The sequence below is a fragment of the Rattus norvegicus genome, chromosome 2 (genome assembly GCF_036323735.1).
Source record: "Rattus norvegicus strain BN/NHsdMcwi chromosome 2, GRCr8, whole genome shotgun sequence".
Taxonomy (NCBI): Eukaryota; Metazoa; Chordata; class Mammalia; order Rodentia; family Muridae; genus Rattus; species Rattus norvegicus.
Window position 1 is genome coordinate 141,438,717 of NC_086020.1, and position 26,433 is coordinate 141,465,149.

Consider the following 26,433-nt stretch of genomic DNA (forward strand, 5'->3'; position numbering starts at 1 on the left):
TTGAATTCAAGGAAGATGTATGAAACCATTCACACGGAATACACAGTCTTCAGGGCAGGGAAAATAACAGGTCTGAAAGGAGTAAATCTTGGTTCTGGCGGGGACTTGCTGTGGACCAGGAATCCATAATGCAAACTTCTGGGGTTTTCATCTTCTTGTCAGAGGGAGCTGCCTTATTTGTGGATGAGAAAGCCTGAAATAAAAAATAAAAAATGAAAGGATATATTTATTTTTATTTTATGGTTGTTTTGCCTGCATATATATATATGTACATATATATATCACATACATACATACATACATACATACATACATACATACATACACCTCATGCATACAGTAACCGTGGAAGAAGGTGTCAGATGCCCTGGAGCTGGAGACAGAGATGGTTGTGAGCCACTGTGTGGGTGCTGGGAACTGAACCTGGGTCCTCTGTGTGCTCTCGAACACAGCTGTCTCTCCAGCCCAAGGGAAATGAAATAAAACAGCCTTTGTTTGGTTTGAGAAAATGATATTGGTACAAACTTTTCAGAAAGATGATTTTGCTGGATTGCAAAAGGCCTTTTAGCTAGCTAACTAAGCTGTACGTACTGCTTACACTGTAACCAATGGGCTGGTGGACTGAGCCCAGCTTATTAGATCACTCTAGGCTGCCTGCCATGTGCCTATGAGTGCTGTCAGATCATGCTGTATTTCTCAGAAAGTGCTGTACCTCTGACTCACAATCATCTTGTTTTGCTCAAATGAAAACTACTGAATTTAATTGGTCTAAACAATCTTTCTCTAGGAAACATTGTAAGGTTTCCAAGAGAATAAGTAAGTAAGTAAAATTCATCTCCTTTAGCATTGTTTGTCAAGACCAATGTTATGAAATCTAGGAGAATTTGTTCCAGCTTCACCATTTAATATGGACAATTCTAGTTGATTATCATTCATTGGTGTGTGAGAGTCTGTGGGTTGTGAACTGCAGAGGCCAGAGGTAGACACTCAGTGTTCTGCCCAACCATTTCTCACCTTAACCTTGAGACAGACTCTCACTCAGAGTGAGACAGTACCAGCAAGCCCATGCAATCCTCCTGTCACCTCTGGAGTTACAGTGCTGAGGTGCGGCCACAACTGGCCTTTTACATCAACGCTGGGCATTCAAACTCATACCTTCATGTTTGTTCAGCAAACCCTCTTACCCACTTAGCCATCTCTCCTCACTTATCAAATCTCAGGCCTGCTGACAGGGGACTTGACAAGCTATTGATGGAAAACAAAACAAACGAACAAACAAAAAACCCAAGGCCTTTGCTTATATGTTTGTCTGAGCCTAGAGGTTGGACTAACTCTGTAGATTATATTTTGTATGAAGTTCAGCTCCTGTCTGTGCTCCGCACACACGGTGCTGAATGTTGGGCAGGTTGGTCATTCCTAATCTGGGAGGCTGGAATGTTCCAAGACTGGAAAGTTTGTGATGCCATGGTGCCAAATCCCTCATTTGATTTCGTAGGTGACAGTCAAGATGTAAACTCGCTAAAACCGCACAAAATCACCTTAAGCCTGTGTGTGTGCATTATATATGAAACATAAATGAAGCCTGTTGGAATTTAGGTCTCATCATCGCCATAATACCTCATCATATCTGTATGAATATTCTGAATTTTAAAATATATGAGGTCTGAGATATTTCTGCTCCCCTGCATTTTGGCTGAGGGACATTTGACCTATAAGATGCAATATAATGAAAGAGCAATGTGACCCCTGGACAGTGTCCTTATTTATGTCATGGTTATGGAGGGTCAACTGGGCCTACAGTTGGCACTGAGAATGGTCCTGCAAATCAGTGTTTCACCACTATGGCTAGCAATAGCTTAGTCGTATACAGAAGCCATCACAAACATAAATATATCTCATAGAACAAAGACTAAACACTCATCCCACTTAACTTGTCTTGTCTTCTAATGCCCTCTTCATCCGTTTCTACAGTGAGGATGAGAAGATGAAGAGTCAGTGGTTTTAACTGGTAAGAGCCCCTGGGTTTTACCATAATACATATGACCACAGAGCACCTCTCAGGAGCTGGCTTAGAAGTGGCCTGTGCAAAGTTGGAGCCCTCACAGGTAGTCAAGTGACACACCACAGGCCGAGCTTTTACAATGGCAAGGGAATACTTAGCAGAGCTATCAAATTGATCAAAGTCGTAGAGGATAGAAAGCCTAGACGAAACTTTTACCCCAATTTTATTTACATATGCTGCATACTGTTCATTGAAGTTGTTAAAAATAGGATAGTGGGGTCTTCTACTTTGTGACTCTGTAAAGCCCCTGGGGGGGGGAACAGATATTGTCTTAAATTTAAGTTTCTACAAATTTCCTAGTACTATGCAGCAAGTGAAGAAACACCCTTTAAAAAAAAATCTAAAACCCAATAAGAGCAGTGAAGCTTTTTGCATTTGAATCTTGTCTTTCTTTCTCTCCGGCCCCTCTCTAATTCCATTTTTTTGAGATGGAAACTAGCCCAGACTGTTACAGCCAAGAGCAGGCTCCATGGCCAAATTGAAAGGGATTTCCTTCCCAGAGAGGAAGGGTCCCAGCATCTTTCCCCCTACTTCTCCTACCTGTTGCTGAGGCTAGATTAGGGATGAGGATGGCTGCAAGTGTATGTGTGTGTGTGTGTGTGTGTGTGTGTGTGTGTGTGTGTGTGTGTGTGTCTGTCCGTCCCATCTAGATACCACTAAAGGATGAAGACATTAATTTGAACATTGCATGCTGGAAATACCAGGTCTCAACCACTCCAAATTGTCAATCTTTGTAAAGCCATTTTGAAGTATTTCCTAGAAATTGAGTGTGTGAATAGCTAGAATTAGTTGGTAGCAAGTAGTTTTGTAGTCAAGTGGCTTAATTTTATTGCCTAAAAAAATGGATGGATTTATTGCCTAGCAAGCACACCACACCCATACCCCCCCACACACTCACTATGGATATGACATTGTAAAGTGATTTGGAGCATATGATTTGGAAGCAGTTCAAAGAATTAAGGCAGGATGCCATTAGAAAATCCTATCTGATTCACTTAAATAAACTAAATAGAAGTGTGTCCTAGTTTCATTTGTTGCTGTGATTTAGAGGAGCATGTGAGAAAGTCAAGCAGGAAATCAAACATCTAGATAAATCACACCTACAGTCAAGAGCAGAGAAAGGAATCCACTCGTGCTTGCTTGTCTGACTGCTTAGTGCCCAGTGCAATTTCTCCAGTCTTTCAGGGCCTCCTACCTAGGAAATGGTGCTGCCCACAGTGGGCTGGGTCGTCCCAATCAATTTACTTAAGATACCCCACACATCCAACCTAACATAGACCATGCCCCATCAGGACTCTACCCAGGTGATTACAGGTGGTGTCAAGAGAGTTCAGGGAATTTTTATAACGACTGAATTATTTGAATCAAGATAAACGGATACTTTTACGAACAAATCTATCTAGGGGTAGACTTGCTGGGCTGCTTTTGGTTACTTAACATTCCCACCAGTTATGCAGAAGGACGGGAATGCATCTTGTCAAACCTTTTACTGTGGATGCTTTGATTACAGCCATTTTAATGAGACAGAAGTCACGCCTCATTTTGATTTGAGTTAGCCTGAAGACTCATGACATTAACCATCTTTTGATATGCTTTCTGGTGGTCTGTATATCTTGTCTGGAGGGATCTCCTCAAACCTTTTATTCACTTTTAATTGTTGCTTTTATAAATTATTGTGGTGTGTTCTTTATGTATTATAGAGACAAATAAAAACTAATGACCTCTTCTTCACTGCTGAGCCATCTCTCCAGCTCCCAGCCTTTGGAGGTTTTGTTAATTGTTTTGGTATTACGTCACAGATTTAACACTGTACACTTGTCAGATAAGGTCCCAGGTTCCAGTCAACCTCTGTTCTCCCAATCCTCAGTGCCCGACCCAGGTCTCCCCCTGGCGGCCGGAAGCTGTCATTGCCTTGGCATTGCAGGTCCCTTCGGCGGCCCCAGGGCGGCCCGTACGGAGTGCGCAGGCGCGGTCCTACGTGGCCTGGGCCGGGCTGAGGCCGGAGGGTGTTTCGGACCTGCAGCTGTGCGCCTTCCGTGGGTTCTCAGGCTCGGAGCGGACCTCCGTGCGCCTTTGGAAGGTCAGAGTGGGCCGAAGTTCAGCTCCGCGCCGGTGTGGTGACGCGAGGGCGGGGCCGGACCCAGAGGGCGTCACGCGGGGCTTTGTGAGCCGGGCCCACCCCGGGACGCACAACGCGGGTGGGGGCTGCGGCCCGGGCCTGGGCCCCCGCGGCATCTTGCTGGGAGCCCTTCTGCCAGAGAAGTTTCCAGAAGTCCTGCTGAGAGTATTCCAGTTAGTACTGAAGGAGCCTTCGCCTCCTACAGCTCTGGCCGGGGGAGCGGCGCTCAGGTCCTAGATCCTCCTGCCCCAGGGACCCGTGCATCCCTGGTGCGGGTCCTCACATCCGTGGCCCCTCCTCATCCCCCGGAGCTGGTCCTTTAATCTTGAGCCCCCTGGCAACCTTGGTGTGCGTGTACCTATCCTGATCCTCGCTTGTCTCCGGTTTGGGTCCTCCTATTCCTGGTTCCCAGAATCCCTGATTCGGATCCTCCCATCCCTGATCTCTGGTGATCCCTAGTGAACGTCCTCCACGGTTCCCTCTCCAAACCCTACTGGCTTCCTGGCTCCTGTACAGCTTCTCCAACGTTGGGCCGCTGAAAGCGCCAGGAGCCACAACACTGACAATGAATGGAGCACGGGCATTTGGTAATTGGAGTACGTGTTTACTGGCTTCAAGCGTCTCAGAGGACCCCTGAGGCCTAACTTCAGTCTAGAAAAGTTTTCTTTGGGAATATAGGTGGTCTTGTGACGCTACTTTACTGCTCTAGTGTACGGCTAGTTTCGCAATTCCACAGAGTTATGCTATTGCTTAAGGATCCTGGAGGTTTGCTTTGTTGCATTATAAACATAACGGTTTTTTTTTAAATCGATGAAATGAACCTCGGATACCTAAGAATTTAGCAACTGTTTTGAATTTTACAGAAGCAATTAAGTGAATAATGCGGCAGTAGAAGAGTGCTCTTAGTTCTGAGGGAACTGGTCTTGGTTCCTGCGCCTTCCTGATGGTCTTAATTGTATTAGTGGAGGACTTGTTTGAAACAGGAGACCTCTGTATTCTGTGGAATGTGGAATGTGGTTTACTGCCCACACGCGGTGCGCGGTGCTATCTGAAACACACAGTTCCCTAGCAAGTGAGAATTGGTGGGATGGTATGGAAGTTGAACAGAGACCTTAAAAAACCCCTCTCTGATGATCAGTCCCCCATGATCCCTACCCAGTGACGGATGTAGCTTTTGGAGCTTAGTACAGTCTGCTCGGTATAGCTAATCATGGGCTATTGTACACGTTATCGAGAGATGAGCAGGTGAGGAGTAAGTTAACTAGCTTTATTTCATCATTTTATATTTCATGTTTTAAAAAATAAGAATAATGGGGCTGGAAATACGACTCCACAGTTAACAGGTACCACACTTGTAGAGCACCCAAGTCAGTTCCCAGTGCCCATTTCTGTACCATGACTGCCTCTAATTCCAGCTTCACTGGGTCCCCTACATTCAGCTGCACCCTCCCCCCCACATGCATATGCATCATTAAAAATAATAAAAACAAATATTAAAAATTAGAATAGTCCAAAATTCAGACTTCACTATCACTTTGTACCCTATAAATGTTAACTTGTCAGTATATAATCTGAATAACAAACCCTTCCCATCCCCCCTTTTTGAAAATAACAGACCACGCATGCTGGCATCAGAACTCCTATTACTGGCTGTTTCCCTTAAGCACAATTATTTGCTACTTTCTCTGTCGTGGAATGGAACTGAGCTTCCAAGTATTTTCAATCAGAACTTTATTTCTGGTGCAGAGTGAACCACATACATAGCTGTGTTTAAAGTAAGTGTTTCCTAAATCTTTTATTAGAAAATTTAAACAGGAGTAAGGAGACTAACCCTGAGGACCTGAGTTCAAATCCCCCCTTATCACTATAAAGCTATAATTTCTGCCCTCTTATTGGGAGATGGGAGGCAAAGACAAGAGACAAGAAACTAGCCTTGTCTACCCAACAGGAAGACAAAAACAAACAAAAAACCCAACAAAAGACCGTGTTTCAGAGAAGGCGAAAGACCAGGACTCAGACCTGGTTGTCCTCTAACCTCCCCAGGTCCCGGGGCGTGTGTCTGCCAACATTTCACATACAGAGATCAGTGCACACAAGTATGAGAGAGAGACAGATAGTGTTTAAAGTCCACCATTGTTATCTAGAACAGGTATTGATTCATTATTTGATGCTTAGACTATTGGCACTCCAAAGACGTTTCTTGTTCCTAACACTGAGAATTAAAGCATATGAAACCATTAACATTTCAATCTTTTCAATACGTACAGTAAGCAGTTTTTCTTAGAGATATGCTTGGGCACTGCTTGGTACACTGTTTATTCTAAGCACACGAGTTCAGCCTGCTGCTGAGAAACTGCATGCAGCCCAGCACTATATAAATGACACTGTCAGAAGGCTGCACGCTCCTGAGTTCATGCCTCCTTGTACCCCAAGGGAAATGAAGTATGGAATGTTTGCCCTGTGGCCTCTGAGAGGAGAAAGGGGGTTGGGATCCGTGGGCGCATGAGACATTATGATGACACAGCAGAATAGAGTTCCAGGGAGAGTGTGTCACTAGTGACCCCAGGGTAGGGCAAATAAGGGTTTCTATATTGCCACTTGTATACCGCAGTTCCTGAATTGGGGGCTGGCTTGTTTTGTCACTGTCGTAAAGTTGCTGGGTGATAGGGCCATCTATTGGCCTGTTTTTCAGTTCTAGGAAGTCTGACTACTAAAGTCTGTGGTGCCTTCATTGTGTAGAGACTTTGTGTAGAGACTCTTCTGTCTCTTGATTTTTTTTTTCTTTTTGTCTGTCCTGAGAACATACAAGGAGTCCACAGTGACCAACTGGGGCACATGTGGCAATTGAGTGTGACATAAACTCTTAAATACAGTGTAGGCTGTCTTTGTAGGACATAATACACAAAAAGGCAAAATATTCTACAAAGCATACTGGTTACAAGTCAGAATAATAGTGTGGCTGTATTAGATAAATAAAAGCTATCATTGAAGTTTCACCTGTTTCATTTTACCTAGTTAGTGGTTCCTAGAAAACAAAAATTAATTTTGTGGACCATAGTGTAATCTTTCTGGAGAAAACTGCTGCAAAGCTCTCATTTATTTTGTAAAGTAAGTAGTTCAGCTTCACCATATACATAAAGAATTAAATACCTTTGTAAGCCAAGCTGTCTCCCTTCTCACCGAAGGCAGCTTGGATCAATTTTCTGACCCAATTCTTGGTGTTTACCATCTCTCAGCAGTATACTAACATTGCTACTTTTTGCTGTTCAGCCTTGGGCACTGCAGTTGACTCGTAAAGATGAGGTTTTTGGCTCCTTCATCCTCCCACACAAACTTTCCATCCATGTTCCTGTTCTCTCAGGATGGTTTAGTGTATCATTGCGCTAACATCAAAATCCATTATTTTTAAAATCATGGCACTAAAATAAAACAGGAGCAGGATGTTCCCTGATTAGTTTCTTCGTTTTGTTTGGCATCGGTTTTCCCTGGAGTTACTAATTGTCTTGATTTTTATCTCTGTAATTTTTCATTTTTGCCAGTTAAACCCTGAATTCTGCCAGGATTGTATGTCTTTCCTAAAACTTAGGAATACACCAGACACTGTCAGTGTTTGCTTCCTGAAGGCTTTCTGAGTTATCTTCCAGTCTAGCTGGTTGTTTTGTAACACCCTGGGTGTGGGTATCAGGAATTGCCTTTAACAGCAACACCATTTGGCCACTATTGCCATGGCAACGGGCATACATTCCCAGAAGACCTTTTGGCTCAATTCATACCTCCACTTGGGAACCTTTATGTCACATTCCAAATAAAAGGCAGGCTTCCTCTGCCCTCACTTCTCTCTCTTCTCTTCGCTCTTTTCTTTCTCTTGCCCCTTCCCCTTGTCTTGTTCCCCCATTAAATCTCACCACTTAGAACCATGTTGGTGTTGGTTTGCTGTGCTCTTTCTGCACGGGTGTGGCATGATATCTGACATTAATAACAACACTGGGAATTCCACCTTTGGCTTAGGATTCCAGTCACCAAGTGAGAGGACAGGAAGTGAGCAAGGAACTGTCGTGAGGTCTGCCTGGCACCACAGCTGACTGTCCAGCCTCTGTCAGGCCTGTTCAAACCTGGGAATTTGTGCTTCTGTTTTTGGATTTATCTGCTTTCTGTGAGTTAGTCCCATTACTCTTCTGTCCGTCATTTTTCTCTATTCTGCATCTCAGAGCATTTTAGAATTCACATTGGGCCTTCTAGAAAAAGCCCTAATTTTATTCATATTCCCTGTCATTCATCCCTTTATTTCATTGCTCTCAATTCTGAGCATTTTCTCTAACTTTTTAAACTCTTAATCCCTCTGTCGAGTTCACCTTCCCAGCTATTTTATGTGTAATTCCAAAAGCTGAATTTGTTACCTTTTTTTCTGGTGGTGTGTGGATCCTTCTGGGCACATACATATCTTTATTTTTTGGATATTCTGTTGGTTTTGTTTGAGATGGATCTATAACTGTCCCGGAGCTGAGGCGACAGACTGGCAGCCTGCCAGTGAGTTCCAGACATGCACGTCCTCAGCACTGGGGTTAGCGTTCAGGAAGAGGTCCCCTGGAGTTTGGAGCTGAACGCTGAACCACCACTCCAGCCCTCTACTATTACCAGTAACATTTCTCAACTCACCAAGTACTTACTGGGTGCTTTCTTTGAAGAATTGGGAACGCAGTAGTGAAAAGGAAAAGACAAGAGAGGCCCTTGGCTTGAAATGTATTCTCATTGGAAAGTGGGCTAAGCACACAGAGAGCCGACTGGGTCATTGCAGGTGATGTTTCTTGTCTTGCAGAGATGGAGAGAGGAGCAGAAAATGGAGAGCCTCCTGAAATGAAGATCATCAAGGAGGCGTACGAGAAGGCCTTTATGTTTGTCAATAAAGGACTGAACACAGACGAATTAGGGCAGAAGGAAGAGGCAAAGACCTATTACAAGCAGGGAATAGGGCACCTGCTTAGGGGCATCAGCATCGCGGCGGCAGAGCCAGGGCACACAGGCCCTGCGTGGGAGGCGGCCAGACAGATGCAACAGAAAATGAAGGAAACGCTTCAGAACGTCCGCACCAGGCTAGAGATCCTGGAGAAGGGCCTCGCCACTTCTCTACGGAATGACCTTCAGGACGTGCCCAAGTTATACCCAGAGTTCCCTCCTAAAGGCACGTGCAAGAAGTCCCCAGAGGCCGAGTCAGCTCCCCAGCATGCTGAAGTGGATGGAAGCGCCTCAGCTGCGGGTGCTGGGCCAAGTGCCGCGCCTTCCGCTCTGCCCTTACCATCGCCCGGCTGCCCTGCCGAAGCGCCACCGGCCTACACCCCACAGGCTGCCGAAGGCCACTACACTGTTTCCTACGGGACAGACTCTGGGGAGTTTTCATCGGTGGGAGAAGACTTCTATAGGAACCGTTCCCAGCCGCCCCCTCTTGAGACCTTGGGGCTCGATGCAGATGAGCTGATCTTGATCCCAAATGGAGTGCAGATCTTTTTTGTAAACCCTGCGGGAGAGGTCAGTGCTCCCTCATACCCTGGCTACCTGCGGATCGTGAGGTTCTTGGATAATTCTCTGGATACAGTTCTGAACCGCCCTCCTGGATTTCTCCAGGTAAGCCCTTCAAAACAACATGAGCATAGGTTGAAAAATGAGTGGAATATTTCATTTTCGTTTTTTGATATGTACCATGTCCAGGATAAGTGCAGAAGAAAAAACGATTTCATTGAGTTCTGAACACATCTGTGTTTGTTTGCTGGGATTTATTCTGTTTTTAAGGATAGAGAATTATAGCTGGATTTTGCTACTTTGTGGGTTCTTTCCCCACCCTTTAATATCTCTATCTCCTGGTTCACTTCCTTACTAGGTAGGAGAGAAAGGAGATGGGGGGGGGATTCTTGAATTTCATTCCTTTCTTCTCGTTTCTTCTTTGAGCACTAGCTATTAACACACCTTAGCCAATCCCCCTGAAAGACTACTAACCACCAGCCCCACCTCTTGGAGCCCCAGCATTTGTATCCTCTGAAAAGTTCCCAGAAGTGCAGACATCACACCGACTGTCTGCAGCTGGAGCAAGAGGCAAGTCATCAGCTGCTGGGAAGCAACCCATATCCTCACACCTGGGATTAAAACAAAATCACACTCCTAGAATATTCTTGTGTTTTTTAAAGAAACTAACGTTCCAGAATTCTCTCTACAGAAAATCTGGTTTGGCTTTGTGATTGATGTAGTTACTTAAATTTCAAAGGGAATTTATGAGAAAGATTTGTCTGTGTAACTAAATGGCCATAAATGTCGTCAAGACCAACCTGGAGTTCTGAACTGGCCTGGAACACTCAGCCAAGGGCAATTTGGCCCCTTGAGAGATCACGTGACAGTGTCATCACAGCTGTCTAATCAAGGTTTCTATAGCTGTGACCAAACACCATGGCCAAAACGGAGGATGGGGAAGAATGAGTTTATTTGGCTTACACTTCCAGATCACATCATTGGAAGAAGTCAGGACAAGAACTCAAACAGAGCAGCAACCTAGAGGCAGGAGCTGATGCAGAGGCCATGGAGGGGTGCTGCTACTGGCTTCCCATATTCAGCCTCCTTTCTTAAAGAACCCAGAACCACCAACTTGTGGATGCCACCACCCTCCGTGAGCCAGGCCCTTGCCCATTGATCATTAAAAATGCCTTACAGCTGGGTCTCCTGGAGGCATTTTTTCAGCTGAGACTCCTTCCTCTCTGATAACTCTAGCCCTTGTCAAGTTGACACACAAACCCGGCCACTACAACAGCTGACAGTGGTCAGAGAAACTGCTAAATGACCACAGGGTACAGCCTTATTGAGAGGAAGATCATCAGTCCCTAAACTCAGTCAGGCCAATGTTCAGAAGCCCTGGCCTAGAGGGCTGAATTGCAGATGCAGTTGGTCCAAGAGTAAAAACTAAAGTAAGATGTGTGTTGGGTATAGTGGGGGTGTCTTAGGATACAGCAGCAGTCTGGTTGATAAGGTTGGGCATAGGTGCAGAGAGATGGGCTTTTGAAACTGGGTCATAGGGTACATTTAATGGATTTGTGTTTCAACAAAGCAGTTACCTGTACCCAGACTCAGATATGATAATTTAGCTAGACATTGGCCTTCTGTTGTCCTCCTAATGCCACTTTGCCCTGATTGTTATGGAAGCCAACTTGAAAGTCATTAACAAGAATTGGAAGCTTATCAGAGGTGTGGAAAACAGATTCTTGGGCACAGCTGAAAGATTCGTTGGTGAACAAGAACTGACTGACTCGGTTATCTTAAGGACGAAGTCTTACAGGGCTCATGGCTGAGGTGCGGGGAGGGGCTGCAGAGTTTCTGCCAGTCTGGTAACAGTGTGGCATAGTCATGGGCTCCAAGAACACTGGGCCCTTGAAACTGCAGGAGCAGGAATTGGGCACCAAAAGGACCACCCTTGTCTGCGAGATCTCAGCTACGGATTTTGTTTTGGCTCCACCAGCAGTTTGTCTTGTCTAATTTATTTAATTTGGCTTTTGACCTTGTTTAGGATTCTAAATAAAAAGTAGAATTGTACCCCAAGTTTAATCGGCCATCACTCAGATATTAGCGATTGGCAGCACTGTTCTGATAAGGAGTTAACACATGTCTACCAAATCTATTTATCCTAAAAAACAAAACAAACAACAACAAAATAGTAACAACATAAAAATTATTAATATATTTAGGACATGAGAGTAGGGTTATTTTCAATAGGTAGATTTTCTAATACATATTAAATAATTAACCACTGGGCGTTTGGTTTGTTTTGTCCCTGGCACCACTTATACTCTGTAAAACATTGTAGTTAGCTTTATTCTAATCTACCTGAATGGCTTTTGAGATAGAGAAGAAAACCCATTAATTAAAAAAAAAAAAAAAGAATTTGACAGTGCTTGTCAGGCACTTACTGGGAGTCAGTCCTGACTGCTGTAGTCTGCACTTTTATTTTCTGCTGGTCAGCAAAGGGGGATGTGTCTGAGTTTTGCTTGTTTCTATAGAGCGATCCCTCAGGTTTATTTATGGTAGACAGCATTCTAAGGTTGGGATGGTTATGTTTCAGTTGCTATAGGGGTGTAATATGTGAGGAATGAATACATTTAGGAATTCTGATTTAGATAGCCAGGATATGAGCGTAAGTCTGAGTGTTGGGACAAACTGACCTCCAGGTGGTAGCACAGTATCGTTTGGCTTTAATGTCCTAGTTAGTGACACACAACATTCTGCTCTGTGTTCACACATCCGGTTTTCTGGAACAAAAGCAAGACCTAATAATCATGCACTTCTGACCAAGTGTATACTTAGGTGCAAGCTGCGCTTTGTAGTTGCCAGGACTGAGAAACTTACGTGGTCTGGCTATGGCTCAGTTGTTGTGACAAAATGACTATGATTCAACCTTTGCACAGTGGAAATGACCTAGCTGTTCGTGGGGATGAGTGGATGAAGAATGTGTGGCATATGTATATGGTGGGACACTATGTACCACAGATGCACCTGGGGTCATTCTGTGAAGGGAAATCACCTGACACAGTCAAGAAGCAGACGATCTAAAGGCTGAGAGTGCAGTGATGGCTACTGAGGCGGAGACGTGAGGGCCAAGTTGATGGGGGAGATAAAGGGTTAATCTGTGGATACTAAGTTAGTTAGGAATGACCAACTGTGCTTTTGGGTTTTCACTTTGAAGCAATAATGGGTTTCTGAAGAGACAATATGTTTAACTTGCCTTAAACATTCGAACATTCATCAAAATATCACTGGTTGTCCTGTTAATATATACAAGTTCACAGTTTTATTATTTAAAAGTTAAAAACTGCTAGTCAATTTGATAGAATGTTGTGAGGTTTAAATGAATATTGTCCAATAATGTACTAGAAAATAATTTAGTGCTACAAAGGGATCTAAGTAGAATAATCAGCTCCCATTTTATACTAACCATCTTTTATTTAAAGCTAGCATCATTGTATGTCAAACTCAGGACCACTTAAAGCTGTAAGACTTTAATGCAGGAAGATCAGGACAGAAGATGGTTTATATAAATTGGAGCAAAATCTTTAACATGCATCAAACAGACATATTTGCTTTTACATAACGATTTCATGGAGATCTATTTACTGATTTCTGTTCATCTGACTTCCAGGTGTGTGACTGGTTATACCCTCTAGTTCCTGATAGGTCACCAGTTCTCAAGTGCACCGTGGGAGCATACATGTTTCCAGACACCATGTTACAAGCTGCCGGGTGCTTTGTGGGGGTTGTTCTCTCATCTGAGCTCCCAGAAGATGACAGAGAGCTGTTTGAAGATCTGTTGAGACAGATGTCTGACCTTCGGCTCCAGGTAATGTGGATTCCTAGGTAAAACCAGCTTCAGTGTGAGTGCCGCTGCTCTCAGAGACCCACAGTAAGCTTTGAGGAGACTTTCCTCATGGCTGCCACTGGTTGTTCAGACTGTAGGTGCTGGAGGTAAGTTTTCTGTGTAGTAGTTGTTAACCGTAGCTGTTACCGACCTGCTCTACCTGTAGCTTTCTCACGAAAACATGGGGTCAGTGATAATGCCCACCCCACAAGACAGTGTATGAACTGAGGTCTCATTTGACAGCTATCAGGTGGTCATACCCAGTAAAGGATGCCTGTTTGTTTGACCCCTCTTACAGTGAGGTTGGCCTAAAGTATAACATTTTGAAGATAATTCTGCTTTAGTAGGTTTGGACATTTTACATATTTGAATGGTATTTAGGAGATTTTGGTGGACAGAATGATCTTTAATCTCTTGGAGAATAGAAGTTGCATAAAAAGTGATATATGTTCATTGTGAATGGTAGCTTTTTGTCACCAGAGGAGGAAGCATTAATTAGGTTCATGTTTCCAAGGAGTTTTAGTCCACACTGCTGGTACATACTTTAGACCTGTGGCAAGGCAGAGACATGACAGGAGGTCATGACAGAGGAATACTATTCACTTCATGTCTGCTGTGAAGCAGAGGGGGATTGAGAAAAGCCAGGGACTAGATTCTCCCTTCAAATGCACACTCCCTGGAGGCCCTTTCCTTCAGTCAGGCCTGTCTTCCAGTTTTTACCCAGGTCCCGATAGTCCATTTGATTACATGTCTGTCAGCACATGACTCGGTGACTTATGTCAGACCCCTCACAAGCAAATCCCTGTGAGTGACAGGACCCATCCACTGGAGACTGACCAAGCCTTCCGCACTGGAGCCTTTGGGGGACACTTCATAAGCACACCATGGAAGTCAACCTGCAAACCCTCCCTACTTAGCCTGTTTTCTCTGTCTGCGTTTTTGTCTGCCAAAAAGTTAGGCTAAGTGAGTGTAATAGTTTCCTTTAGTTTTTAAAAAGACATTGTGAGTATTGATAGTTATTTGTAGCCAAATTCAGTTGATAACATGGCAGGGTAATCTTTTGTTCTCCTTCAGTCACCAAGCATGGACTCTTTTAACAACCAATTAAACTCTTAAATGGCAGGGTGCCAAGAGCAAAAACAGGTGAATATAAAGATTATCACGGCTATGTAGTCATATGTAGGTGTTTCTTTGTGTGAGTTTATACATAATCACTATTACCATAACTCATAACCTCCATGAAGTATGGCTCTGCCTTGTATATCCTTAGGAAGGAATGAAGGTTGGGACGTGGTTGAGTGGATCCCAGCACATCCCAGCTCCATGCTTACTTGCTGTATTAGTTTCTTGTTGCTGCAACAAACACCTGACAAAAGCGTCTTCTGGAAGGAAAGGTTTATTTTGGCTCACTCAGGTGGTGAGTGTAGTCCATCGTGGGGCTGGGGTTGGCGAGCATGGCAGCAGAGAGTGAGGCAGCTGGTCCTGTTACATCCCCAGTCAGGAAGCAGAGAGAGCAGGGAGCTGCCACTCAGATCCCTCTGCAGGCTCAGTTAATGTAGTTCTGAAACACCTCATCCCTGTGCCCAGAGATTTGTCTCCTTGGAGGGTTTAAATCCTGTGAGGCTGACAAGAGAAAGCTCCATGCTCACTGTAGTAACTTGCGTGCTCACTGACGTGGTACGGGACAGCTTTGCCCCAGCTCTGGGCCTTCACTGTCAGGTCTCCGGACAGAAGCTAGGTAGACTCCAGGGCTGCAGGATGCTGCTCTACTTCATCTCACGCTTTGGCTCTATTTTATTTTTGGCTTTGTGCTGTTCCAAAATGTCAGTTGTGAACTAGAAGTGTTGGGCTTGAGTTTTACACTGAAGCTTTTGTTCACTTAGCAGAGTACGAGATGCTGTGGTGCCTGTGGCATTAAATGCAAACACTTGGTTCCTGCCTTCTAACAGTGCAGTTTTACGTGGCTTTCTTTCATTCCTTGCCTTTGAACACATTCTCGTCTTGCTGTATCTTCTCAGATTTATTATTGCATTATTGATTTAAAGCTAACTTGCATGTGGGACTGCTGCTGATCGTCTTTTATGCCTTTCCTTTTGAGCTCACTGTCAGCCATATGTGTAACCCGAAGAACTCTCAAGAGTTTTAAGGTTTGGTACGGAAGTGAACAGTAGTTTAGATATAAGAAAGCAGGCTCTTGGGCTCCAAGAGCAAGCACCTGCTCTGCAGGGCTGGTGACTGGAGAGCAGGTCCCAGAACATGCTAAAAGACGCATGCAGTAGCAGCAGCATCTGTAACCCCAGCACAGCCCTGTTGGGCCTGGGAGGCAGAGGTAGGAAAATCTCCATGAACCCAAAGGACACCTAGCCAAGCAGAAGCCATGAGATCCTCTTAAATAATGGTGGTTTGAAGGTGAGGACCAATACCCAAGACTGTCCTATGACTGTCATATGTACTCCATGGCATCAGCACATACGGCTGTACAAACACATGTGTGCGTGTTTGTACACACACACACACACACACACACACACACACACCATGACAACAGTTGTTATCCATGCAATCAGACACACTGTATTTGAACATGTGTCATGAGTACCTGGAATAGTATGTCTGGAGGAATGTCCTGCAAAGGCCGGCTGAGCTAAGCTTAGTCCTTTATGCTCTAGGCCAACTGGAATAGAGAAGAAGAAGAAGAGGAAGAAGAAGAAGAAGATGAATTCCAAATCCCTGGGAGAGTAAAGGAACTACCAAAGGAAGCGTCTGGCACTGATGTCAGGCAGTCAAGTTCTTCAGGTTCTTCAATAGACCAAGGCAGCAAGGATGCACGCCATAAAGGAAAGCGTGGGAAAAAGGCAAGTTAAAGAAGCAGTGGGAAGTGTGCCCCAGTCTGATGGCCATACACTGCTAGAGTGTGTCACAAACAGATCACAGCTACAACTAAGGTCACACATTTGTGCTCACACTGCTTTGAGACTTGTATTTGGGAAGGGACTCTTCTTCAACTTTTCAAAAGACTTTTATTTTTACAATAAGGACCACATAACTTTTTTATGTTCCTTCTGATTGTTGGCTGACAGCTTGCTCTGGGTCTGTATTTTTTCATCCAATAAACAATAAATGAAGAATGGATTGTCTGAAACTGGGAAGAAGAAAAAGTCATTCTACTTTTGTTCCTGTGAAACATTCTCTCTCTCTCTCTCTCTCTCTCTCTCTCTCTCTCTCTCTCTTTCGCACACACACACACACACACACACACACACACACACACACACATGCACACACACACCCCTTATACATATGAAAAAGCCTAGTCCTACTATCTTCAGGACTGAGCCCTGTCTCTGACCAGGCACCCACTGGGTCTCCTGCAGTTAGGGGAGCTCTGTACTCATTTCACATGGCCTGGGCAAGAGTGGGTGGCCAGGGCTTTCCCTTGACATCTGGAATATTGCTGTTGACATTCATTTTGTTTTGGACGAGGTTGGGTACTCTATACTGTCTAGTCCTCCCGTTCACCCATGTTTACTATTGGGTCGTTAGTCTTTCTCTTCTCAGTCTCCAGGGGGTTATATGTTAGAGACATTGTCCCCAGCGATGCAGATGTGACACCCAGATTGTCTTTGGATTTACTGACAGGAAGCTTTTCTCCATAAAGAAGAGTTTGACTTCTTGGCATGTGAATCCACAATCTGTTTATCTCTGTATTTTAAGTCATCGTCTTTGTCATCTGTTGGGCCCAGAAAAATCTTTGATTTTTTTCAAGTTCTAACACTTTGACTCTGGGCCTTGGCCAAACCCTGGCAGTTGTCTAGTGCAGTCCTGCTGCTTCCATTTAAGTGGAGGGCGGGCCATTGTGTATCTGGATATTCAGGTTTCAAGTTGGACTTTTTCTTCTGTCAAAACCAGTTTGCTTACATACATCCTTCTTTACTGACTGAGTCCTTCAATCTGTTAATCTGACCATATACATGCAACCTTGAGGGGTGAACTCTGATGGGTCGTAAACTGGGAGAAGAGGATACAGTGAGCTTGAATGTGGTTCAGTAGACAGTGTTGGTGTTACAGCTCTGCTCAGAGCCCATCCGAGGAGCCTGGTTTTGCATTTTTCAATTGATAAGGTGAATTTTTTACTAACCTCAGCTAGTATTTGTTAATAGTTTATCATATAATGCTTTTAGTTTCTTTCCTTTGGACTTTACTAGCCTTTACATTTTGAAACATATTTGCTGTTTAGACTAAAGATTCTTCAAGTGAAGAAGTTAATCTGAGACAGATCGTGCCTTGTGAGCCGAGTTCAGAAGAAAAATCGAAAGACCTGCCTGAATGGAGCGAGAAAGTGGCCCACAACATTCTGTCAGGTATCCCAGGGCTGTTTGTTAACCCCACAGTCAGGGCCTTGAACCAGTAACAGTATTGCTTAGAGGTTTATGTTTTAAATAACTGATTTAGAAATACTGGCAGGTGGAAAGACTAGGCTTCTGAGCAGGTCACACTTGCTGTGTAAATGTGTGTTCTTCTAGGGCTCCTCAGCTATCAAAGAGCTGTGAGCATAAATCCTGACTCTGTCCCCTGAGTTCTCATCCCTTCTCTGCCTCCCTCCAGAGCTGTGTTCTGGTCTTTTTGTCCTCTAAGATCTCCATGTTGAAGTGTCAATTCCCAAAGTCACAAAATTAGAAGGTGGGGTCTTTGAGCAGCTCGAAGACTTTTGTGAACAAGACTTCACTGAAGGGCCCAGGAGGCTGCCTTGCTTCTTCAGGTGTTCAGTGAACCTGGAAGGGGTCCTCAGGGATGCATTTACCCACACTTGTCACAGGAGGTGAATCTGTTGCTTATCTCTACAGTTTTGTAGTGTTTATTACAGCAGCACCATCTGAGATACCTCCCAAGAGAAGGAATAACTGCTCGCTCTTCATTGTTAGAGGTGTATTAACTTTCTCCTGCTACACAAAGGAATTTTCCTGTTTGTTTTTTGTTTTTTAGAATTTCTTATAAATTCTAACTGTAGACTCACTGTTCCATTACCTTTTATTTTGTGATGTCTCAGTTCTTCAAATCAGGCTTAAATTTTTTTTTCAACCTCTTAAGTCAGGAACTCTACACACACACTTTTTAAAAAGATTTATTTTTATTTATGTGTGCTTTCTCTCTTTTCCCTCCCCTCCCCTCTCCCTCCCTCTCTCTCTCTCTCCCCACCTCCCTCTCCCTTCCCCCCTTCTGTGTGTGTGTGTGTGTGTGTGTGTGTGTGTGTGTGTGTGTGTGTATTCATGTGAGTGCAGTATCCTTAGAGGCCTCAAGAGGGCATCAGATTTCCTGCAGCTATCGTGGTCTTAAGCTACGTTCAGGTCTTTGAACAGAGCAGCACTCGTTTACCTGCCAAGTCCCTCCAGCCCTGACACACACGCTGTTTAGGATGACTTTGCTCCAGCTTTTGTTCTTACTGGAGTCTCCTCACCTGGGTGGTAGCCAGTCCTCTGCCTGTGCTGCTTCCTGTGTGGTCTTTGGTTAGCGATTGAGATCGGGCTGAGTGGGTCAAGAAGGAAAAGACAATTTCTAATCAGTTGCTGCACGCCACGGGATGGCTGGGACTGTGGCTGAGTAGCTGTGATTGTCATGTGACCTTGTGATGTCTGCTGCTGCAGATCTCCTGTACGTACTCAAGGGCCTTTGTTCTGAAGCCGCTCAGGAAAGAGATGTAACTGAACTATCCGAAGAGGAGGAGGAAGAGGGGACTCCTCTTGCTTCTCCATATTTCTCCAGCTCCTTTCCCTTTTGCCCACTGGCTAAAGACCTCTTTTTCCTCCTACACAAGGCCCTGACATCTTGATGTCTCTGTGGCAATGGCGTTTGTAGTTCAGGGGTGGGAGGCGTTAACACAGCTAAGGGTGGGCCTGTGCCGGAGTCAGCTGTGGTCCGGGCTGCTCCTGTCTCTTCCAGTGTGCCCACACTGTTGTCATGAGGTGCAGCACACTGAGAGGTGCTAAGCTCCAGGAAACAGAGTAGGACTGAGAGACCAGGATCCCTGCCCAGTTAATGCTGTAGTCTACAGCAAGCGACAGCTCTCCTGCTTCTTAAAACACAGGTCCTTTGGTTTCTGGCTTGAATTGTCTTTCTTGGGATTTCACAAGGAAAAGTGTTGCCTGGCCTAAGGTAGGAAGGACAAGAGTGAGTGCTCATTCCTCCTGCCAGGTGCTGCCTTAGTGACCCGAGTTTAGAATCCAGTACCAGGAGCTGATGATAGAAAATTGTGAGCAGTTGCAGATTGCTGTGTGTTGTGGTGCAGCTCCGAGTAGTGCAGAAAACCGTTCTGGAGAGACGTGTGGCCTAAGTGAAGATAAATTTAGTTAGCAAGAGCCCCACAGATGACTCAGTGTTAAGACCACTGGCCACTTGGCACAGGACCTGGGTTCAGTTCCCAGCCTCCTCATAGTGGCTCACAACCACCTGTAATTTCACTCCCAGAGGTCTTCTGCCCCCTTCTGGCCTCTGCAGGTGCTGCATGTATGCAGTGCACACATGTTCATGCAAAAACTCACGCACACATAAAATAAAAAAAAAATCTTTGTTTTCTGCTAGCGAAATAATTATTCAAGGAAGCCATAGGTGTGCACTTGGCATGTTCATGGCCCATTAGGATCTACTACTGAACTCCTGTGTTTTCTGCTGATGTCATTAAAGGATTTAAAGAGACAATTATCCCTAATCTCCGTAATTTTGAACTTCCCTTTTTTAAAAGGTGCTTCCTGGGTGAGCTGGGGTTTGGTCAAAGGTGCTGAATTTACTGGCAAAGCAATTCAGAAAGGTGCTTCTAAACTCAGAGAGCGCATTCAGCCAGAGGAAAAGCCAGTGGAAGTGAGTCCAGCTGTTACCAGGGGCCTCTACATAGCGAAGCAGGCAACTGGAGGAGCCGCAAAAGTCAGTCAGTTCCTGGGTAAGTGCCTGTGCTTCCCCTAGGCTGAGCTAGAAACTCTGCTAATCCACATTAGGCCAGTGTTTGTATAAATAGCTCAGCCTCACAAAGAAGGAGTGAGGAATGTGGGGTTCCACCTCCCCACAGTTAAACTTGCAGCCCAGCCACACAGTGGGTCTGCCACACAGTGGGTCTGCCACACAGTGGGTCTGCCACACAGTGGGTCTGCCACACAGTGGGTCTGCCACACAGTGGGTCTGGTGTCTGTTTCCCCAGGTGACACTTTAGAATCACAAACATTTGCTCTTCTATAGTTTTATAGATCTTTAGTGGATTTCCATTAATTTGACTAATATTATCCTTTTCACACTCAGTCTTTGAGTCAGAAAAATAAAAGTGGATGATTTTCTTTCAATTTGAACTCAGCTTGAGGGGCAATGTCTCTGTAGACACCACAAACAGAGCTTCAAATCACTTTAGGGCCAGCCAGGGTTCACCTATCAGACACAGTAACACCGTGCAGAAAAGCAGTTATGGGTGGCCATTTGAGAACGTTGTTCAGTGCAGATGCTGAAATCAAGGGACTGGTTTCTCTGAGTCTTTTCTCTATGACTGTATTAGTTGATGGCGTCTGCACAGTAGCGAATTGTGTTGGCAAAGAACTCGCTCCACATGTCAAGAAGCATGGAAGCAAACTCGTTCCAGAATCTCTGAAGAGAGACAAAGATGGGAAGTCTACCCTGGATGGCGCCATGGTTGTGGCAGCAAGTAGTGTTCAAGGTAACGGGGGTCTGGGTTTGTCTTGTTTATGTTTGCTGTGTTCTGGGTGGGCCCTGGGCTACCTGAGCAGCTCAGCAGACTGTTGTTCACGTGAGACTGACGGACCTGTGTTTACAGGATTCTCAACTGTCTGGCAGGGACTGGAATGTGCAGCTAAATGCATCGTTAACAACGTGTCTGCAGAAACTGTACAGACTGTCAGATACAAGTAAGTACAGTGTCATTGGAGAGTGAATCTCCAGTGTCATCAGCTCAATCTGCATGGCTGAGGCTTATGTGCTTTCTTTTAGTTGTTTCTGATAAACTTATTTTTCCCCATTCACTATTTTCTAAATAGGGAACAGTTTTAGTATACTGATGAAACTCTTGTGGCTTTGATTTGTGCTACTAATTGTTATAAATGTTCATTAATACAAAGAATATGTATAATTTTTAACTATATAATTTTGATAGTAGTATTTCTTGAAGGAGAAAACAGACTTGATTGAATTGGAGGCCCCTTTTAACATTAGTGCATTCATGTGCTAAGTTATGATTCCCATTGCACATTTATATTGGGCTAAAGAGACAGTTACCTTCTGTTTGATACATTAGGTAGACAGGACAGAAGTGAGCTGATAGTTGGTGTATGATTTCTTTCTACGTTGGCTCTGAGGTCTTTGGAGAGAGGTAACTTCAGTGTGCCTTGCTGGTTGCTGCCAGACCTCATCCCCTTGGCAGGTGACCTAGGCTATGTCCGTCTCATAGCTATGTGTCCCAGGAGGCTCCCCAGATCTGTGTCGAGCTTCTTGATTGGAAGGCGAGATTGCTTGTGTGCTGCTGAGACACTTTAGAGCCAGCACGATGACTCACAGGAAGTTGAAGGCATTTCACTGCAGGCCCATAGAGAAGAGGAGACCCCATAGTCAGTGGGGCCTCAGGTGGCACAGGGGGACAGACATTCCATAGAGGAGAGCAAAGAGGGCCTGCGACTTTATTAAGGTCCATGGCATTTGGGCTTTAGTGTGTGTGTGTGAGGGGTGGGGAGGTAGGCCAGCTGCCTTAGAGAAACCATGGAAGGGGAAGTCACTCAGGACTCTGGAGTTAGCCATTTGTTTTGTTAGTGGTCAGCAGTTGTGAATGGGAGCTGTGGAATCAAGTCAGCGAGAGGAACAAGTCTGCTGAGTCACCAACAAACTACATACAGAGTAAAGTTTGAACTAGGCCGAAGTGGCACCATACTTCTGGTTCCACTTACTTTTGAGAACCAAATACTTGGGCAATGTTATTAAAGAACAAATTTAAAATGCCATTTTGGGTGTGTCTTCTTTGTTTGAACTTACGGTTTTTAAACAGTGTATATGTACAAAATAGTGTTTTGTTTTTATAACATTTCATATGTGCATGGATTATACTTTTGGTCATGTTCTCCTTCTTTCTTCTGTCTGAATTACAGAAATCTGGACCTTAAAAAACTAGATCTAGTGGGACCCAAGCTGTTTTCTTCTTAGTTTGACTCTTACGCTTTACTTAGGAAGAGGGACAGGCGGGCTGCAGTGAGGTCCAGTGGACACAGCTCTTGCCTAAGCCTGAGCACTTGAGTTCAGACCCCCAGCTAACAAAGGTCACACAACACGTGAGCAAGGGAGGCAGATGGAGTCCAGGGCAGTCATACAGCAAAATGGAACTGGAGATCGCTGGGTTCAGTGAGAGGCTCAGCTTAGTTAACAAAGGGGAACGCAATCAAGGACTACATTGGTTTTAGGCCTTCACACACGTGTGAATGCAAACATGCACAGAATATGCACATGTAGAAAGTGGATTAATATTTGAGTTTTTATTTCATATTAGTACTGTGCTCAGGGTTTCTCATGTATTATATAAATTTAACATTTCTATAGTTTTATACACAAGGAAACAAAAACATTAAAAGTTAAAAACTTGTTAGAGCTTACATCCCTAGTTGAGTGGCAGAGCTGTGATGTAAACCAGGTCCCATGTCCCACAGTCAGGGCAGGGTGCTGTGCCTTCTCTGTCCTTGAAGAGCTCTCTGCACAACTTCAGTGCTCTGGGTTGACCTCTGCCACCATTTAGACTGCTTTTGGCTTAGGTAGTACTACATTTGATTTCCGTCCTAAATTGCTTTGTTCTCTCAGTGTGGGTGTGCCTTCAAATCAAAGGGACACAACAGATCAACCTGGCTGCCAGTTTTAACCAGAGAGCTGAAAGCAAATACAGAGAAAATTATGATTACCGTTCTTACTACAGAAAGTGAAGGTGTTTGTTTTATTTTCTCTGAATATGTGTAGATTGTTATGGAGGAGCCTGGTGTGATGAACCAGGTATTTTCACAAGGTTCTGAGTGAACTCACTCCTGTGTGCTGTCTATTAGTGTTACTTTATTCTGTTCTCCAGAGTTACACAGTGTGAATAAATAAGGCAGAGTTGCCCAGCAGTGGACTTGTGAGTACAAGAGTGATTGTTCTTTTTTTTTTTAATATTTATTTATTATACATAAGTACACTGTAGCTGTCTTCAGACACACCAGAAGAGGATCAGATTCCATAACAGATGGTTGTGAGCTACCATGTGGTTGCTGGGATTTGAACTCTGGACCTCTGGAAGAGCAGTCGGTGCTCTTAACCACTGAGCCATCTCTCCAGCCCAAGAGTGATTGTTCTTAAAGTGATTTAATTTATGCCAATAGAATCTTGGGGGATTAAAGATTGGGCCCCACTATTCCAGATTTTCACCTGCAGAGGTAATCTGGCCCAGGAGTAGAAAGGGACAGACCTGTTGAGCCAATAAGAGTTCAGTGATAGGATGGGAGAGTGGAGAGCCATTCCTAAATTCCTTCCTTTACTTTGGTTCTTATTACTTAAATGTACACACTCTCTCTATCCTTAATCTTTGACACTGCAGGAAGTAGAATGCACGCTTGCGTTCTGCTCATGTCAGTGTACTGAAGCCGTGTCCTGACTGCACTGCTCTCCCACAGAGTTTAAAATCTGCTGACATCACATGCATTATGCCTGAGAGAAAACTAATGCCTTAGAAAAGCTTCCGTACCCGTGTCTGCGGGCGTTGTATGAGGGAGCAGGAACACGGAAACTTTTCAGGTGAATATATAGAGAACTTTTTGTCAGTTACATTAACATTTCACATTTTTAGATTGAGGCAGGTGAAGAGCTACAGGAATAATGGAAAACAGTAAACAACTTAACCCCCCCACCCCCCAGCTCAGCTGCAGCAGCGCCTGCTGACTAACCCTCACTCCTCTTAGCTCCATTCTGCATCGTCAGTGTTGATGTCATTGCAGCAGCTTAGGTCTGTCTGTAGAATCTATCTCTGAATATCTGTTTGTTGAAAATAAGTTAATAGTGTTTCCCTGGAAGAAATTTTCTCTCCGATGGTACTAGATTGTATTGGTTTGTTTAGAGTTTAATTAAATTAAAACTTAATTTAAATACCTCATAAGTTTCCAGAGCTTATGAATTAACTCCAGTGACAGTTGTCATGGTCTCTGAAACCAGGTCTGCATGACATCCATGACATCCATGATCTCTGCTCAGGAGTTGCAGCTGCTCTCCTCTGTCAGATACAGATTGGACAGACGTCTAAAGAGCACTGTCACTCCTCTCTTGTTTTTTCTTATCTGAATGCTCCCGTTTCTTGAACAATTGTAAATATAATTTCAAGGTCTTTTATCTCCTCATCACTGTTCATTTTAGTGACAGGTTTGTTAGTTTTCTAAAAATACTCTAAAGGTAGCCAGAGCTGACTTGGGCGCACAGATGGATGCTTGATAGGATAGGATTCGTGGGATCGCTGCTCCTGTGTTGATCACCTTTGCTCTTGATGAGGGAACAAAAGACACTGACACATGTCAGTCTTTACTGATTTTTATCATATTTGACACTTTTAAAGAAAACCATTGAGATGGGACCTTTTGTGTTTGTCTGTTTAATGCTGGGAATGAGCTCAGACTGTTCGTGCCAGGTGGTGCTTGCTCTGCCTCTAAGTTGCATTCCAGCCCCGAGCCTGTACTGTTTTCGGGTCCTCACTGTGTTGTTTACAGTTGAGACCTTTCCTTTGCCTGCTTAGTTTCACCTTGCTGCTTTCTGCCCAGTGTTAGTGCTCTTTAGTCTTTCCGCCAGTTTCTGTGGATGAAGTCCAACTGCATGCGCAGTTATCTATCCTAACCAGCCTTGCCGCAGTCCTTACTGCCAATAAGACCAGAGGTTAGCAGTCGGCACATCACCCTCCACCAGGGTTGTCTTGTAGCTGTGTTCATTACAGATCGGTTCTTCCTGGTGTCTTACTTTAGTGCTGCTTCCTTGTTTCATAGATAATGTCGTTGTCTTAGGTCTCTGGTGCTTTGATGAACACTATGAGCACAGGCAAGCTGGGAAGGAAAGGGCTTATTTGGCTTACACTTCACATTGCTTTTCATCCTGAAGGAAGTCAGGACAAGAACTCAGGCAGAACCTGGAGGCAGGAGCTGATGCAGAGGCCATGGAAGTGTGCTACTTACTGGCTTGCTCAGTCTGCTTTCTTACAGAACCCTAGACTGCCATACCCTAGTATGGTGGGCTGGGCCTCCCATGTTAATCACTACTTAAGAAAATGCCCGGCAGGCTTGCCTACAGCCCAGTCTTATGGAAGTATTTTCTTAATTGAGTTTCCCTCCTTTCAGATGACTCTAGCTTGTATCAAGTTAAATAAAACTATCACAGGCATCTATGTCTGTGGGTGTAATTTAGACCTGTGTAGCAACACATTTTAAGTCTATTGTCCTAAGCTTCAGACCAATTACACACCTGCTGTCATAGACTTGACCCCACACTCTTGTGTGTTCCCTCCTTTAGACAGAACCCTGCCCTTTCTTGTCTGGTGCACAGCTTGTTTCCTGCCCGCGCTTGTGTTCCTACTTCTCTGGGGTCAGAGGGATCTGCTCAACATGCATGTGACCAGTCCGTTCCTTTGCTTATCTCTCCCCCATTTGCTTTCGTGAAAAACTTAAATATTTTAGCTTTACTTATAAGGCCTTCCTAAACTACTTTCAATAAATAGTCGAAAAAGATGTTTTTCCTTTAGATATTTCAGGTCACTATTTCTGAGCATAGCATTGACGGCTGCACACCACTTGATTGAGGTGACAAATGTCATGCTGAAGCACTGATCTGTAAGATCCTGACTCA

At 44.4% G+C, this 26,433-nt stretch overlaps 1 protein-coding gene and 1 long non-coding RNA gene across 5 annotated transcripts in view; one reads left to right on the forward strand and one right to left on the reverse strand.

Annotated features, from left to right (window-relative positions):
* Nucleotides 1-4,162, reverse strand: LOC134485916 (uncharacterized). Its single transcript, XR_010064285.1, has 2 exons — nt 3,784-4,162; nt 1-193 (listed from the first exon to the last, which is right to left on the reverse strand). It is a non-coding gene; the product is annotated as an uncharacterized LOC134485916 (long non-coding RNA).
* The window catches only part of Spart (spartin), a 26,619-nt gene continuing 4,239 nt past the window's right edge, over nt 4,054-26,433 (forward strand). Inside the window, exons 1-8 of one of the 4 annotated variants that reach the window (NM_001106433.3) lie at nt 4,054-4,142; nt 8,998-9,800; nt 13,348-13,545; nt 16,233-16,418; nt 17,801-17,924; nt 20,300-20,494; nt 21,095-21,253; nt 21,371-21,461. In NM_001106433.3, the coding sequence (NP_001099903.3) occupies nt 9,000-9,800; nt 13,348-13,545; nt 16,233-16,418; nt 17,801-17,924; nt 20,300-20,494; nt 21,095-21,253; nt 21,371-21,461 (1,754 nt within the window). In that variant the 5' untranslated portion in view covers nt 4,054-4,142; nt 8,998-8,999. Of the gene's footprint in view, nt 4,143-4,212; nt 4,778-8,997; nt 9,801-13,347; nt 13,546-16,232; nt 16,419-17,800; nt 17,925-20,299; nt 20,495-21,094; nt 21,254-21,370; nt 21,462-26,433 lie in introns of those variants that run through there. The other 3 variants (XM_006232367.5, XM_006232365.5, XM_006232366.5) reach the window with 3 other exon arrangements.